Source organism: Rhinolophus sinicus, chromosome 18 (assembly GCF_057876585.1).
Source record: "Rhinolophus sinicus isolate RSI-liver-muscle chromosome 18, RSI-T2T, whole genome shotgun sequence".
In the NCBI taxonomy this organism is placed as follows: Eukaryota; Metazoa; Chordata; class Mammalia; order Chiroptera; family Rhinolophidae; genus Rhinolophus; species Rhinolophus sinicus.
In genome coordinates this window covers 39,194,449-39,212,947 of record NC_142518.1, presented here as the reverse complement: position 1 = coordinate 39,212,947, position 18,499 = coordinate 39,194,449, and the positions used below count along the sequence as shown (strand labels likewise).

The following is an 18,499-nucleotide window of genomic DNA, read 5'->3' as shown; positions in this document are numbered from 1 at the left end:
AAGAATAAAATTTGTGTATTTATAAACGTGTAAGATATTCAGTCTAGCTGGAACCAATTATTGAAAAGGGAGTCATAAGATGAGTTAATTTACAATTGATAAGAAAGAGATAGGGATTTACATTTGGTAAATACATGCACCCACCCTAAGTCAGTTCCATCCCACTGAGAATGGCTGTAAGACTAATCAAGGAACAGTTGGGTAGGGAGAAGGCCTTACTGGGGTTCTTCAAAGGGCCCCCTTGGGGAGCCAGAGCTGCCTTAAGAGAGCAGAACTTCAAAGGAGCCTCCAGCCCTACGTTTGGGAATTGGGGTTCAGCTCCTTGCCATAGCTAAAGGGAACAAAATAAATAAATTGCTTCCACACACTCTCTCCCAATCCCCAAAACATTCAAGCGTCTCTTTAATATCAACAAAATAATTTATTTGTAACGCAGCCCAGTTCCCATCACTTCAATACATCAGAGGAGTAGAAAAGAGTCACACTGAAAGCATCATGTAGTCTAAGGTAGAGCTCCATGTCTCCCAAGACAGCAAGCGCATCTTCCCGCAGAGACCCATGCCCAGAGCCAAACAGAATATGCACAAACAGGCAAGCCAAGAGTGAAGTCAGCCCCAGGCCTCAGCATGTTTCAATCTTCCCCCACAGCCCTTCAAGCTTCCTAACTGAAGCCTTCTACCCCTTCCACCTGCATCCAGGCCAACTCCTAGACTCTGCGCTACTAGGGAGCTTTTTGTTGTGGAGTATTTAACAGGACTTTAAGTGTTACATAAAACAAGAAAGTACCCTGTAAAATCTATTGTTCCACAGAAAGTTTAAAATGATTCCCCCATATGTATTCCTAATCAGCAATGACAGCTTTTCCTCTCTTTCTCTTCACCATAGATGCAGGTGGTTTTGAAGTGATTTAATCTCAGACAGCTCCATACTCAAGTTTCCCTATTGGCCTTATTAAAGGCTGCTCTCCTCACCCTGGGGTAGGAAGGAATCCTAGATATTTTTCCCAGGTTCAGAGGAAAAGCCCTGATTGTGTAGAAAATATTCTCTTCCTCTGTCCCCCTCAAATGATTTTTATGGACATTATTGCTTAAAAGTTTTCTAATCCACCTGAGAAAACTTCCTTTTAGATTTAGAGGGCAATCCAAGTAGGCAGACTTTCTGATTAGGTATTATTTTCTAAGATGTAGGAGGCAAAGAAGAGTATAAAAATCTCAAGCTGCTTTCTTCACCCCACATCTTCTAGAGCGCTTCAGAAGATGGATACTAGGAAGATTCTACCTTTACCAGGCCTTGGTGGGACAATTCCTAAAGTTCTACCATCATGGACCGGTGACTTTTGACAGTCACAATAAAAAGATAAGAAAATAGAGAGGACATCTCCAAAGGAACATCTTACTCAAGCATTAAGGGCTCTAACTAGTGGTTAAAACGTACTGATATTTGGTGTCAGAGCTATTTCTTTAAAGTGAGAAGCTCATAAATAGGGGAAGAGATTTAAGTAACAACACTTAAGGTAAGGAATAAAACCCATACACTAGCTAGAGGATCACCTGCAGCTTTAACATTAATCTTTACTTTAAACCCTACTCCAATTTCTTGGGAAACCTGAGCTACCTGTACCTGTGCTATCACCTGCATGTGCAGGACTGGGCGATCATATCCTCATACTCCTTGTACAAGATATTTCCGTTTGCCTCAACCAGAAGGATGCTAATGGGAACATATTTATAAGGAACACAGCAGGGCTGAGGAACACTCTGGTCTACCAGCTCATTGACAAGGTTCTGGATGATGGCATGATTGGGAGAATTGAGACCATAGCGTAGTACCCGAGGGCATGTTCCCTTACAGTAATTTGGGGTATAGAGATTGGGAGCAATGATCCAGTGATCCCAGCCCAGCTGGTGGAAACTGACTTGGAAATGGTGGAGGGAACACTGCTTACTTTCAGGCCCATCATGATCCTGAGAGGGACCGGGAATTTTAGATGCAATACTGCCTGCTCGCCGGGCCCTCCGCAAGAGAAAAGATTCCCTTTCCATAAAGTCCTCTAGGCCTCCGGGGAGAAGTTTGGCCTTCTGAACACTTTTATGAGTGTCATTGAAATAAAGTAACAAGAAGGCAATGTCCAAGGATGATGTGTCATGCCATGGGAGCGCTAGACCCTCACAACCTTTTTGCTGCTGGCACATGAAGTGGAGTCGTAGAACCCTGCGTCCCTTGAGATTCCAGAGTCCTTGTCGAATGTGTTGTGTGATATCCATCTCTGTCCAAGCTTTGGATATCTGCGAAGGCTTGGAGAAACCTCTTCCTGAGGAAGGAAAGCGGTTGGTTGGGCTTTTCTGGACCCAGGGCTCCACATGGCAGGAGAGATGGGAGCCAGTTAGGTGGAGTTGATGGCGATAAACCACAGTGGCTCTGACTAGTTGGTACGCAGCCCGGTTTGGCCTCAGGAGAAAATCCAGGGTTTGTATATTCCAGAGGCCTGCATAAGTAAGAGGGAACAAGAGCAGAGGATTAGCTTCTTGCCTCGGAGACTGAATCTCCCTTACAGGTGTACTATACCTTCTTAGTACACACTGAGAGCTGTAAGCAGCCTGAAAATTAACTTAAGATCATGATAATAGCTATTGTTTATTGAGCACTTACTAATATATTAGATGTTTTACGTGCATTAACTCTTTAACCTGCAATATTCTTATGAGCTAGTTATCATTCCTATTTTTGCAGACAAGGAAATTGAGGCTCAGAGAAGCTATGCCAGAGGACACACAGCCAGTATTTGATAGAATCAAGATTTGAGCCCAAGTCTGTTTCTCTTAAGAAGGGAAGTTGTGTCTAATTTTTAGATCACTCACAGCAGAAGGCTGAGAAAAAACGCTCAAATGTAGAATTTCTTTGTGTGTATATTGTATGTATGGGAAAAGATCAATCATGTTTTTAGTTGACTATTAAAGGTGACCAATTAAGAGAATTGCTCAGACATACACAAATTAAGAATGAGTCCTCGTGTCATAACACTATAAAGATGCAGCTTTGGAGTGACAGTCCAATAGTCGGGGCTATGGCCAGCTGTCACTTCAAATCCAGGGCCAAGATGCCACAGAATAATTTTGTCTATCCACTCCTGGCAGGGGCAGTTATTTTGCCATTTCTGCTTTCTACTTTAAGAATTACTTCTTGAGCAGTTACTTTTTTGGGCCTTAACCCTCAGTCTCTCCTTTTTCTACTTCTTACTGGAAATGATTCTTCATTTACCTATTCATTGTACCACCATTCCTCTAAATACCAATTTCAAAAAGGCCTTAGTTATATAAATATTTTGTTTGCATGCCTGTTAGTGATTAAGTTGTGTGTGTGTGTGTGTGTGAGAGAGAGAGAGAGAGAGAGAGAGAGAGAGAGAGAGAGAGAGAGATTAAATATAAAATTTACTGATACAGATAGTTCAAGAAATATTCCAAACTATAATGCTGACACCCAGTGGCCAAAAGGGTGGAAGGCGGAGCCTGCAATGCTCTGAACTTCTGTGCCCCTTCCTGGCACAGGTCAAGAGTAAAGATTACAAAAACGAGACATTGCAAGAAAAAGCCTTCTTTCAAGAGACGTCATCAAAATGGCGGCATGAGGTGAGCCTCTGGAAATCTCCCCTGGAATTCACAACAAATTGAACAACAATAACTCCACAAAGGACTCCCTGCACAACAGACAGGCAAGATGAAGAGTCTCACTACTGAATTCACCTAAAGGTGGGCAAATTGCGCAAGCAGGGGAGAAGGGAAGGGAGAAGTACAGAGATGGAGACATACGAGGGCAGGACGCAGACCTAGCTCAGTGCTCCAAACTCACAGCATCCCAAAACTACCGCAGCTAGGGGAGAGGGAAAACTCGGACTTCTAGGGCTGCATTTATGGCCCACAGGGCTGAGGGGACAGCATATTACACGGCTGAAACCAGTGCTCACGGCAGAGACCTCGGAGCAAAGACTGAGGGAAGCAGGCTGAAAACTGTGGTTTAAGCCCTCACAGCCGAGCAGAGAATGGACGCCTTAGGCACAGAGACTAGCTGCAAGAGCTTGCCCCACCCTCACCTGCCCAGTGCTAGAAGCGGAACAGTAGCAGTGTCAGATCAAAAGAGAAGAATATTTGCATTCTGAAAACTGTGGTCGTCAGACACAGATTCCCAGCCCAACTAGTTCCGGCAAAGGGGAGGGAGCTGTGGAAGCAGGACCCGCTGTGGTGGAGGTGGCTGCCATTGCTCTGGGCCACCTCTCACAAGTCACCCCGCCCCTGCCCCGCCTATCAGGGCGGATCCCTGCAGGAGTAAACGGAACTGCTGAAACACACGGGCTCTGAATCTGGCGCAGGAAGAGCTTTGGAACTTCAAAAGCTCTCCAAATCCCCCCAGGGACGTGGTGCTCTATGACCCAGGTGAACTGTTAATAGAGGAGAAGCCCGCCTTCCAAGGAATACCCCCCTTGTGTGAGAAGCTGGAATAGTGCAGAGAAAACATAACACTGCAGTGTAGGAGAGAAAACAGGGCTGCAGTCAGAGAAAACATGAAACATTCTACCACCATGGACTAGAAAACAAAAGAAAGACGTATTCCTATAAACTTGTTGCAGAACCCACTCCTGTATATGTCTAGGAAGATAAATAATAAATCATTAATTGCCATGAATAACCAAGGCAACAAGACGGCTCAGAAAGAAAGTGAAAAGTCTCCAGAAAAGGAACTTAAAGGTATGGAAATATGTGACTTAAATGGCAGAGAATTCAAGATTACAGTTCTGAAAAAACTCAACGAGATGCAAGAAAACACAGATAGGCAGTTTAATGAACTCAGAAACTCAATCAAAGAACAACAGGAGCATTTTACGAAAGAGATTGAAACTTTAAAAAATAACCAAATAGAATTTCTGGAGATTAAGAACTCAGTAGAACAAATGAAGAATGAAATAGCCAGCTTAGGTAGTAGAGTTGACCAGATGGAGGAAAGAATCAGTGACATCAAAGATAGAAATCTGGAAATGACACGGATGCAAGAAGAGACTTGAGAGTTAAAAGAAATGAAAGAACTCTACAAGAACTTTCTGACTCCATCAGAAAGAGCAATCTAAGAATAATGGGCATACCAGAATGAGAAGAGAGAGAAGGGAACAGAGAGGATATTCAAAAAATTGTCGATGAGACCTTGCCAAACTTGTGAAAAGAACTGGATCCTCGAATCCAAGAAGCAAATAGAACACCTAATTACCTCAATCCCAACAGTCCTTCTCCAAGGCACATTGTATTGAGCTGTCAAAAATCAACGACAAAGAAATAATCCTCAAGGTAGCCGGGGAAAAGAAGATGGTAAGCTACAAAGGAAAGCCCATTAGATTATCGTCAGATTTTTCAGCAAAAATTCTGCAAGCCAGGAGGGAGTGGAACCAAATATTCAAACTATTGAAAGAGAGAAATTATGAGCCAAGAATAATATATCCAGCAAAGATATCCTTTAGATATGAAGGAGGAATAAAGACCTTTCCAGACATACAGACGCTGAGGGAATGTTTTAAGACACGACCTGCATTACAGGAAATACTAAAGGAGGCTACTCAACCCCATCAACAGGGACAATTTGTGGCAACCAAAACACAAAAAGGGGGAGAGTAAAGGCCTGAATCGATGTATGGGAATGGAGAAAGTAAGCGTGCTGAAGAAAATGGAATACTCTAAATATCAAACTTTCTTTTACATAAACTTAAGGGTATCGACTCAAAAAAAATCCTGAACTGAAATATATACTGTACTAAAAGAAGAAACAGAGGGAAACATCATAGAATACCACCACACAGAAACAACAGATAACAACAGAAAGGCAAAGAAACAATGGAGATGCAGTCTTACCAGAAAACTAAAGATAGAATGATAGGAAATCCTCACATATCAATAATCACCCTAAATGTAAATGGACTGAACTCACCAATAAAAATGCAGAGTAGCAGATCGGATCAGAAAATTAAACCCAAGCATATGCTGCCGCCAAGAGACACATCTCAGCTACAAGGACAAGCATAGACTCAAAATTAAAGGGTGGAAATTGACACTACAAGCAAACAGTATCCAGAGAAAATCAGGTGTAGCCATAGTGATATCAGATGAAACAGACTTCAGGGTGAAAAAGGTAACAAGAGACAAAGATGGACATTTCATAATGGTAAAGGGGACTATATAACAAGAAGACACAACAGTCATCAATATTTATGCCCCCAATCAGGGACCACCGAAATATACCAAGCAACTACTAACAGAACTAAAGGGAGAAATTGACCAAAACACAATTATACTAGGGAACATAAATACATCATTGACAGCTATGGATAGATCATCCAAATAGAAAATAAATAATGAAATAGCAGCCCTAAAGGACACATTAGATGAAATGGACATCATTGACATATATAGAGCACTTCATCCTAAAAAACCAGACTATACATTTTTTTCTAGTGTATTGGAACATTCTCAAGGATAGACCATATATTGGAACATAAAATCAGCCTCAGCAAATTTAAGAAGATTGAAATCATACCAACCATAATCTCTGATCACAAGGCTTTGAAATTGGACAGCAAGTACAAAAACAAAGCAGGAAAAAACACAAATATATGGAGATTAAACAACATACTTTTAAAGAATGACTGGGTCAAAGAAGTAATTAGAGGAGAGATCAAAAGATACATAGAAACAAATGACAATGAAAATACATCTACCGAAATTTTTGGGATGCAGTGAAAGCAGTTTTAAGAGGGAAATTTATCTCATTACAGGCCTATCTCAAGAAACAACAAAACTCCCAAATAAATAACCTCATGTTATACTTTGAAGAACTAGAAAAAGAAGAACCAGTGACACCCAAGGTCAGCAGAAGAAAGGAAATAACAAAAATCAGAGCAGAACTAAATGAAATAGAGAACTAAAAGACAATAGAAAAAATTAATGTGACAAAGAGCTGGTTCTTTGAAAAGATTAACAAAATTGACAAACCCTTGGCTAGACTCACTAAGATAAAAAGAGAGAAGACACTAATTAACAAAATCAGAAATGAAAAAGGGGAAGTTATTACGGACACCACAGAAATACAAAGAATCATCCAAGAATATTATGAAGGACTATATGCCACCAAATTCAATAACCTAGGAGAAATGGACAAGTTCTTAGAAATATATAGCCTTCCAAGGCTCAACCATGAAGAACTACAAAATCTAAACAGACCGATCACCGGTAACGAAATTGAATCAGTCATCCAAAACCTTCCCAGAAGCAAAAGTCCGGGACCAGATGGCTTCACTAGTGAATTCTATCAAACCTTCAAAGAGGATGTAATACCAATCCTGCTCAAACTCTTCCAAAAAACTGAAGAAGAGACAGTACTCCTAACTCTTTTCATGAGGCCAACATTACCCTGATACCAAAACCTAGTAAGGACAACACAAAAAGAAAACTACAGACCAATATCTCTGATGAATACAGATGAAAAATCCTTAAAAAAAATTCCAGCAAATTGAACACAACAATGCATTAAAAAGATGATTCATCACGGCCAAGTGGGGTTCATCCCCGGGGCACAAGGATGGTTCAACATCCGCAAATCCATCAATGTGATACATCACATAAACAAAATAAAGGACAAAAATCATATGATTATATCAATTGATGCAGAAAAAGCATCTGACAAGAAACAACATCCATTTATGATTAAAACACTTAACAAAATAGGTATAGAAGGAAAATAACTTAACATAATAAAGGCCATATATGACAAGCCCTCAGCTAATCTCATAATTAATTGTGAAAAACTGAAGCCCTTTCGTCTACATTCAGGACACGACAGGGCTGTCCCCTATCATCTCTGGTTTTCAACATAGTGTTGGAATTCCTTGCCAGAGCAATCAGGTGAGAGAAAGAAATAATAGGCATCCAAATTGGGAATGAAGAAGTTAAATTATCACTCTTTGCAGATGACATGATGCTATATATAGAAAACCCTGAAGACTCCACCAAAAAGCTATTAGAAACAATCAATGAAAACAGTAAAGTTGCCGGCTACAAAATCAACGTACAAAACTCCATCGCATTCCTATATACTAACAATGAAATCTCAGAAAAAGAAATGCAAAAAACAATTCCTTTTGCAATTGCAGCAAAAAGAATAAAATACCTAGGAATAAACTTAACCAAGGATGTGAAGGACCTATATGCTGAAAACTATAAGACATTTTTGAAAGAAATTGAAGAAGACACAAAGAAATGGAAAGACATTTCGTGCTCATGGTTTTGAAGAATCAACATAGTTAAAATGGCCATATTACCCAAACAATGTACAAATTGAATGCAATCCCCATCAAAATCCCAATGGCATTTTTTAAAGAAATAGAACAAAAAATCATCAGATTTGTTTGGAACCACAAAAGACCCCGAATAGCCAAAGCAATCTTAAGAAAAAAGAACAATGCTGGAGGTATCACACTCTCTGACTTTAGCTTGTACTACAGGGCTACAATAATCAAACCAGCATGTTATTGGCAGAAAAACAGACACATAGACTAATGGAATAGAATTGAGAACCCAGAAATAAAACCACATAAATATGGACACACAATTTTTGACAAAGAAGCTAAAAACATACAATGGAGGAAAGACAGCCTCTTCAATAAATGGTGCTGGGAGAATTGGATAGCCACGTGCAAAAGAATGAAACTGGACTGCTGTTTGTCACCATGTACCAAAATTAATTCAAAATGCATCCAAGACTTATGCATAAGACCTGACACAATAAACTGCATTGAAGAAAACATAGGTACTAAACTTATGGACCTTGGGTTCAAAGAACATTTTATGAATTTGACTCCAAAGGCAATGGAAGTAAAAGCTAAAATAAACGAATGGACTATATGAAACTTAAAAGCTTCTGCACAGCAAAAGAAACCATCAACAAAACAAAGAGGCACCCAACTGAATGGGAGAAAATTTTTGCAAACAGTGCTTCTGATAAGGGGCTAATATCCAGAATATACAAGGAACTCATGAAATTCAACAACAATTAAACAAACAACCCAATTGAAAAATGGGCAGAGGACCTGCAGAGACATTTCACCAAAGAGGACATACAAATGGCAAATAGACATATGAAAAAATGCTCAACATCACTAATCATCAGAGAAATGCAAATAAAAACCACCATGAGATATCACCTCACCCCAGTCAGAATGGTTATCATCAACAAGACAAATAGTAACAAGTGTTGGAGAGGCTGTGGAGAAAAAGGAACCCTCATACACTGTTGGTGGGAGTGCAGACTGGTGCAGCCGTTATGGAAGGCAGTGTGGAGGTGCCTCAAAAAGTTACGAATGGAATTACCGTATGACCCAGCAATCCCTCTCCTGGGTATCTACCCAACAAATCTGAAAACCTTTATACATGAAGACAAGTGTTTTGCAATATTCATTGCAGCTCTTGTTACAGTGGCCAAGACATGGAAACAACCAAAATATCCTTCAATAGATGAATGGATAAAGAAGTTCTGGTATATATACATAATGGAATACTATTCGGCAGTAAGAAAAGGTGAAATAGGACCATTTGTGACAACATGGATGGATCTTGAGATTATAATGCTAAGCCAAATAAGTGAGACAGAAAAAGCAGAGAACCATATGATTTCGTATGTGGTATATAAACCAAAAACAACAAAAGAATAAGACAAACAAATGAGAAACAAAAACTCATAGACACAGACAATAGTTTAGTGGTTACCAGAGGGTGAGGGAGGGGGGTGGGGGGTGGGAGATGAGGGTAAGGGGGATCAAATATATGGTGATGGAAGGAGAACTGACTCTGGGTGGTGGACACACAATGGGATTTATAGATGATGTAATACAGAATTGTACACCTGAAATCTATGTAATTTTACTAACAATTGTCACCCCAATAAACTTTAATTAAAAAAAAGGAAAAATCCTTGTTTCATTTTCAAAGATATTATTACTAAACATTTGCAGGTTAATTTACATATTATTCACTGTATTTCTTCACTGTATCTATAAGCCTGGAATTCTTTTGTAGGCCTGGGACCTTCAATATAGAAGCTCTTTAATGTCATCATGCATCAGGATATTTTTTTTAATGTTCAGGTTGCAACTCATGCTTAATAAACGCCCAAGTTTGGAGCACTGGTCATCATTCACCCCAGGCCCAAGCCAGGCTTGTATTTGATTTCTCAAATTACTCCACTCTCCCATCGTACAATAATCTTTCCAAGAGGCTCACCCATACACCTGCCCCACCCTGCCTGGCAAGGAATCCAACTCAACCTCCAGCAGACTGTCTGGTGAGGAACTGCTCTTTCCTTTCAGACTTTGACATCACATATTTCCTGAGGCAGGGTGGAGTTGCTAAGGATCAGAGTAAGCAGGGTCTGCTCAGAACTTTTCAGGGAAATGGCTGACTCACACATCCTGTGGGATTGGGCCTGGCATAGCTCTCCAGGCAAGCTCAATTCAGCTGGGTCATCTTCTGATGGAAAGATCAGGCTCTGCTCTCATCATCCATTTCTGGATCCTTTTCCAGAGTCCCTAGATGCCAGTATGTTCCACATTCAGACCAGGATACTGGCCTAATTCTAGGCATCCTTTTTTCTAGCCTCATATTATCTGTACAGAGTTGATTTGTGCAGCTGTCTGCTGCACTTAGGAGTGAAATCCAGATCCCTGAGAATGGCCTACAAGTCCCTGCCTTTCATCAGCCTCATACCCTGCCACTCTCCACAATACACCATAGGCTCCAGCCATACTCATTTCCCTTCTACTCTTCAATCTTGTTTCTACCCTCTAGGCCTTTGCGCATGTTGTTTCTTCTGCCTAAATCAGACTTCTCTGTAGTCTTCCATGCCTAACTTATTTTACAAACCTTAGCTCAAATGTCACCTTTTCAATGATGCCTTCCCTGACAAGCTCATGCAAAGGGGGGGGGGGGTTCTTTATGAAAATAACTGATTTCATTCTTTGATAGCACTTACCACGATTTGCAATTATCTGTTTACTTATTTGTCTCACCCATAAGAACCATGCCTATCTTGATCACACCTTTATGCTTGCGTCTAGAACAGTGCCTAGCACTCAGTAGGTAGGTGCTGAATAAATAGAGGGTACCAAAAATGCATACACATTTTAAGAAACTGAAAAACGGTATTAAAATTGTAATACTCTTTTGTTGTTTTTGGTTTATATACCACATATCAGTGAAATCACATGGTTCTCTGCTTTTTCTGTCTGACTTGTTTCGCTCAGCATTACTCTCTCAAGATCCATCCATGTTGTCACAAATGTTCCTATATCATCTTTTCTTACCGCTGAATAGTATTCCATTGTGTATATATACCACAACTTCTTTATCCATTCATCTATCGAAGGACATTTTGGTTGTTTCCATGTCTTGGCCACTGTAAACAAAGCTGCAATGAACATTGGAGCACACGTGTCTTTATCTCTAAATGTTTTCAGATTTTTTGGGTAGATACCCAGGAGAGGGATTGCTGGGTCATATGGCAATTCTATTCGTAATTTTTTGAGGAACCTCCACACTGCCTTCCATAACAGCTGCACCAGTCTGCATTCCCACCAACCGTGTATGAGGGTTCCTTTTTCTCCACAACAAAAGAACAAGACAAACAAATGAGAAACAGAAACTCATAGACACAGACAATAGTTTAGTGGTTGCCAGAGGGTAAGGGGGGCGGGGGGTGGGGGGTGGGAGATGAGGGTAAGGGGGATCGAATATATGGTGATGGAAGGAGAACTGACTCTGGGTGATGAACACACAATGGGATTTATAGATGATGTAATACAGAATTGTACACCTGAAATCTATGTAATTTTACTAACAATTGTCACACCAATAAATTTAATTAAAAAAAATTGTAATACTCAATATATACCGATAACAAAAGATGAATACAAGCCATGTGTGTACATTTTTTTGGCACCCCCAGTATTTGTCAAGTTAGTCTCCACCTACACCAAGCTATTTTCTGTCTCCTTAATCAGAACACACTTCCCTGGTTCTTTATGCATAGTCTCCTTACTCCTTCTGCAAGGTCCAGCTTAAATACCACCCACTCAGTGAGGCCTTCCAACTGTCCCCCTACTTCCTTTTCCTTGCATCAAGCAGTGACCCATTTCTTCTTTGGAGTCCTGGGGGCCCTACTGCTCATCCTTTTCAAATTATTTATCATGCTGTAACACCATTATGCGATTACTTATCTATGCATTCTACTATAATGGGAGCCTGGAGAGGTCAGGGAAGCAGTTATTTTCCTCTTTATACCCAACCCAAACACAGTGCCTGGTGCTCAATTAAGATCTGTTGTGGAGTCAGCACAGCAGGGTGATTAAAAGTGCAGGTTCTGGAGCATGAAAACCTGGGTTTCACACCCAGCTCTACCAATTACTAGCTGAGATACATTGCGTGAGTTACTTAGAGTGTCAGTTTCTTCACCTGTAAAATGGGTATGTTAACAGTACCTATTTCATTTGATAGTGGTGAGGATTAAGGAAAATTATGTTTGTAAAGTATTTTGCCCAATGACTGGCATGTGGTAAGCTCACAGTAAAGGTTAGCTAGGAGGATGTTGGTTGTTTTGCTCGGAGGAGGAATTGTATATTCTGTCTGTTGTCATCTCTGAGAATAGCAAAGACCCAAGATTGATCTCACCAGGTTCCCAAGATTTCCTTGAAGTTGATAGCTATCTGTATTCCCTAGAGAGCCCTGCTCTTCAGGAGCTCACTGCGGTCCTGGAACAGTGTCTAATGCAGATGTTTAAAGCAGAATTAAGCATGATGGGAGCAAAGATAATTCTAAAATACATTTAGTACCAAAAACCTAAAGTAGCAAAATGGCCTAAATAGAAAAACTGCTTGATATACAAAGATATCAGGGTACAACATTTAAACACTTGAGAAGTTGTGAACAGACTTGAGAATTAGACAGACTTGAGCTCAAATCCTGTCTCTGCCACTCACTGTCCTTGTGACCTTTGTAAGTTATTTAATCTCTTTGTGCTTTAGTTTTCTTACCTTTAAAAATTAAGCTAATTGCTCCATGACAGCTAATGATAGTAGCTGTCATTAAGTGTTAAGTGCAATAGCAGATGCTCACTGAGCCAGGTATACAGACCCTCAGATGTTAGCTTATTTTTGTCCTTTCTGAGGCTTTGTAAGTTTCCCCCAACTCAGCAATCTGTACTTGTTGCTTCTAAGAATAAGACAACATGTAAACAGCCCTCCACAAGAATGTATATGGGTATTTCTCAATTACAGTTTTCAGTGACATAACAAGCAGTAATACTTTCTTTGAAAGATAGGAGTTGACACATCACTCCATTGCCCTGAGGCCTCGGAGAGATTCCTCAGGTAGTCCGGAAGGCAATCTCTTCTTCAATTGGGGCCCTAAAAGGAAGCAGGATTGGAGCCAGCTTTCTCCAAATTTGCCACCCTTTGAAAACCAAGCCTGAAAAAACCTGCCCACCAAACAATAAAGCCTGACAGTAAATTCACAGATCCTCTCTAAACTCTTCCTCCCCATTTCTCTCCCTTTCAGGACAGTAGGGCATGATAACTCACCTCTGTGAGATCTTGTTGCATTGGCCAAGGGCCTCACCAGCCTCACCATGGTGGCCCCAATGGTGCGGTTCTCCCTAGGGTGCCCACGCGCATCAGCGGAACGTTGGTACAACTCCAGCATGTACCGCATGGGATGCCCTAGGACCCATGGCTTCCTCTGTTGCTTGTCAGGGGCTTCTTCTAACAGCTCCCGAATCAGGGGTGAGGTAGGGGCCTCAGCCAGGAGGGCAGTAGAGCGCTGCCCTACCTTTGCCATTTGGACCTTGTGTTCCATAAAAATCATCAGGCCCCAAAAAATAATTCTAAGAATGCTGAAGAGGACCATTTTGAAAGGCTTGGTGTTCAGCAACATGTTCCAGCCCAAGCTTAAAGAATGTCACTCTGACCCTTTTCTTTCACACAGGTAACCGCATCCTGGCTTCACAAAAGATGGGGCAAGAAAAAAATAAAAGGCAGGCAGGCAGGCCCTATGTTGCTTCCTCTGGGAGGATCTTCTGGACCAACCAAGGTCTCCTAAGTTGGTCTCTTTGCATCAAAAAAATTGAAACAGCAGGTGGGACAAAGCAGCATACCCCTCCTGCTCTCCAGGGCTGGGAACAAGATAGCACTTATTTGAAGGCTGAGGTAACTGAAAAGGAGAAGTCCATTAAGTCCATTCTAAGACACGCTCCCTTACCTTATCCACTAGGATGAAAAAATGCAGCCCTAGCCTGCTCTGCTTCACAGCTTTAAAGGAAATCTCTTAATTAATCGTTAAAGGGCCAGAGGCCTCCTGCGCCCATCCCACTTCCATGCCGTATGGTCTCTAATGCAGCATTTTCCAAAATTCGGTCTGCTGATGACTTGCAGTGAAACTATCAGTGGTGACTGTTAACAATGTCGACGTCTGTGTCCCTAAAAATCTGAATCTTGACAAATGTTCCAAGAAGTTCCTATGAACACTAAAATGTGGAAACCACTGTGTGAGTGTGGCTGCTGGAGCTTGAAGAAGATGCCTTAACAGTGGTTCTCAAGCTTGGCTGTCCATTGAAGTCACCTGGGGAGCTTTAACTATCACAGATGCCTGGGTACCATCCTCAGAGTTTCTGATGTAGTGGGTCTGGGGTATTACCAGGGGCATCACGATTTTTCAAGTTCTGCAAGTGATTTTAATGTGCAACCCAGTTTGAGAACCCTGACTTAGAAATTTCTGGTTTACCATGTAAAGTGAGTGGGCTTCATCAGAGAAGCCTGGGGCAATGGAAAATGAATCTGTGGAAGTTGGCTGGGAGCTCACCTAGCTTGGCTGGTTAACGGGAGGCAGCAGGGCTGGGCCGGCTGAGTTAAGGCTGCCCCAGACCAGGTGTGGGGACAGAGTCCCAGAGAGCAGTTTCCAGGCTCTCGGCCTCACGTGGAAAGGTGCTGGCTTGGGTGGTGGATGGCCATCAGTTGTGACTGGTTGACCATCAGCTGTAACCAGTTAGCCAATTGGCCACTGATGTGGCTGCCATGACTGCGTTGTTTGGTTGGTTGAATGGCAGGCAGAGAAGTGGACGGCGGATTGCAGATCGTGTGGATCCTACTTTGTGTGTCTCCAACCCAGCCGCCAGCGAGACTATAGTGGTATGACTCCCCTATCTGTGGCTCTGTGGGTGTTGCTTTTTGGCCTCACCATATCCTGCATTCTTATGTGGGGAGAGGGACCAGAGACCCTGCATTACACCCCGCATGACACGAGGAAAATGGTAGGTGGGGTCCTGGTTCTGTCCAAGGAGTAGCAGTGTTTGTTAGGGCTCTAAGGAGAAGGTGGGGCAGGAGGTCAAGCCATGGTTCTAGGAGATGATGAGGCAGGCCTGACTGGGGGGAGACCTTTACCTCATACCAAGAATACCTACAGATAGGCACCATGATTGTGGAACAGGTATGGTGTGGGGACAGAGCCAGGAGTGCACTTTCCAGGCTCTCAGCCTCACATGGAAAGGTGCTAGCTCGGGTAGTAAATGGCCATCAACTGTGATTGGATGGTCATCAGCTGTGGCTAGTTGGCCGTCAGCTGTAACCATTGAGCCATTGGCCACTAATGTAACTGCTGTGGTACACTAGCAGCTAATGATGGTGGCTGGCAAGCGCGGATTGCAGTTAGCACGGTGAATTGCAGTTAGTACGGGGGATTGCAGCTAGCAAGCAAGGTGGGTTGGTTGGCAGGCAGAAAAGTGGACAGTGGATTGCGAACCGTGTGGCTACTACTTACTGTCTGTGTCTCCCCCGACCGTCAGAGAGACTGGGGTGCAGGGAGACCCCTTGTTGGGGTACTGGCGGATGTTTGCTCTCTGTGTCTCCAACCCAGCCTCCAGCGAGAATATAGTGGTATGACTCCCCTACCTATGGCTCCGTGGGTGTTCCTTTTTGGCCTCACCATGTCCTGCGTTCTTATGTGGGGAGTGGGACCAGAGACCCTGCATGACTTATGGACTTTGTAATCACACAGGGCTTCCTATGGTGTGCTAGTTCTGGCCTCATGAGCTCCAGAGAAGCAGCCAAGAAGCCTCTGTCTCCATGTCCGCCACTCCTTCTTCCTCTCTTACCCCCGCCTTTGAATTGTGATTCTGTTTCTTATTAGCTGTAATTTAACTTTTCCAAAGCAAATCACTTCATTTCCCTGAGCCTCAGTCTCTTCACCTGTAACCTGGAGATAATATGTTTTATCTCACAGGTTGATGTGAGGATATAAGCAAATAATCTATGTTAACTGCACAAACCTAATTAGACATATGAAATAGTTACATGGTCAAAATTATTTGTTCCTTTCCTCTATTTTTTTCTAACATGGCTTTGATCCCTGGCATGTATTGTAAAACAAAAGGCCTGGGCTTATGGGTCCTCTAGGTCTGAACTCAAATCCCAATTCAACAACCCATTAGCTGGGTGGTCTTAAGCAAGGTTTCTGCCAGCCTGAGTTTCTGCATCCAAACTACTGGTTTCATCAAAGAGTTGTTGTGAATGTAGTATTGCATACATTAAGGGATATATACAGATGATTCACAGTAGGCGAAACACGAATGGCAAAAATATACAATATGATGTAATAGAAATCAGAAAAATGCAATTTAAAATCACATAAGGTACGATTCCACACCCATTGAATTGGCAGCATATTAAAAGTCTGATGCTATTAAGTTCAGATGAGGATGTGGAACACAGGTAACTCTCTTACACTGCTGGTGGGAATGTGATTTGATATAATCATTTTAGAGAGCAATCTGTATTATCTATAGTGAGGTTGAAGATGCATAATTAAGCACTACTATTGCCAGAGCAGTAGCTTTTAGAAATTTTTGTGACGCACAGGAATAAATACATTTTACATTGTAATCCAATACAAACATAAGCACACATACTCACACACACATATATACCTGAAATAAATGTTTCCTGAACCAATACTTATCCTGAGAACATATTGTAAGGGGTAACATATCATGATGGGTAAGAACACGACTCTGAAGCCAGAATCCTAAGTTTAAATTCCAGCTCCACAATTTATTAGATTGATCTTCGGCAAGTTATTCAACTTCTCTGTGCTTCAGTTTCCTGTAAAATAGAAACAAACAAAAAATAAAATACAAACATAGTCTCTGTCTGCTTCAATTTTCTAATATGTAAAATGGGAATAATCCAAAAGACTTACCTCATGAAATTTTTGTGAGGATTAAATGAGTTAATACTCGTAAGGCACTTAAAAGAGTGCCTGGCAAAAAGTAATTACTAGAGACAGGTTGTCACTACATTTGATGCAAGTTGTGCTCTCCGTAAAGCTGGGCTCCCCCTGATGTGCTAGTTTTGGCCTCATGAGCTTAGGAGAGGCAGCCAAGAAACCTATGTCACCATGTCTACACTGCTCCTTCCTCCTCTCTTATCCCCTTCTCTGTCACCCCCACATTCTCTTTGACCCTTGACTTCTGTCTGTTACCAATTTAACTTCCTATCTTTCTATTCAACATAACTAAATAAAACAGCAAGTTGTCAGGACAACTATCAAAAGGTCCATATAAGAGTTTGGGGCACAGTTTTCTTTACTGTTTCAGTGGTAGTGGATTGAGATTACATCGGTCAGGAACATTTTTCTGCCATCTCTTAGTAATAAGATTTTGATACAGAATCAAAAGAAGTAAAAAGTGGGGCGGCTGCATGGCTCAGTTCTTTAGAGCGTGAGCTCTGAACAACAAGGTTGCCAGTTCAATTCCCACATGGGATGGTGGGCTGCGCCCCCTGTAGCTAAAGATTGAAAAAACAAAACAAAAATGGCGACTGGACTTGGAGCTGAGCTGCGCCCTCCACAACTAGATTGAAGGATAATGACTTGGAGCTGATGGGCCCTGGAGAAACACACTGTTCCCCAATATTCCCCAATAAAAAAATTTAAAAAAAAGAAGTAAAAAGTGACAACATATTACAACTGCAGTGTGATTTGAGTTTGAATTCCTGGTTCTGCCAGTTATTGGCTATTGCTTATCCTCTCTGCATCTCAGCTTTCTCAACTTTAAGTTGGGGATATTCTTTACCCTCCAGGTTGCGGTGAGATTTAAATGAGGCAATGTATACAAAGTATCTAGCACATCGATAATCTTAAATCAATGGTAAATTTTATCATTAAAGCCTATGATTTAAAAATGTATATAAAATGTACCTAACTGAAGGAAATATCTGCTCAGCATCCTTCTAAAGTTCAGCTGAATTTTTATTCCATCCCTTTACCCAACAGGGCTTCAGAAGACTCACCTTATTGAATAGGTCAGCTTTCTTATTTTCAGAAAAAGATCCAATTTCTTGTTTCATGAAAAGTTCCAAAAACCAACCCCATTC

General features: G+C 41.6%; 1 protein-coding gene across 1 annotated transcript; it reads right to left on the bottom strand.

The window, feature by feature from the left end:
- Positions 1-1,423: 1,423 nt before the first annotated feature.
- On the bottom strand, positions 1,424-14,218 carry BMP15 (bone morphogenetic protein 15). The gene is made up of 2 exons (XM_019717327.3): positions 13,658-14,218; positions 1,424-2,485 (listed from the first exon to the last, which is right to left on the bottom strand). The coding sequence occupies exons 1-2, from the start codon at positions 14,007-14,009 to the stop codon at positions 1,629-1,631; spliced, it is 1,209 nt and encodes a 402-aa protein (XP_019572886.3). The 5' UTR covers positions 14,010-14,218; the 3' UTR covers positions 1,424-1,628.
- Positions 14,219-18,499: the final 4,281 nt, after the last annotated feature.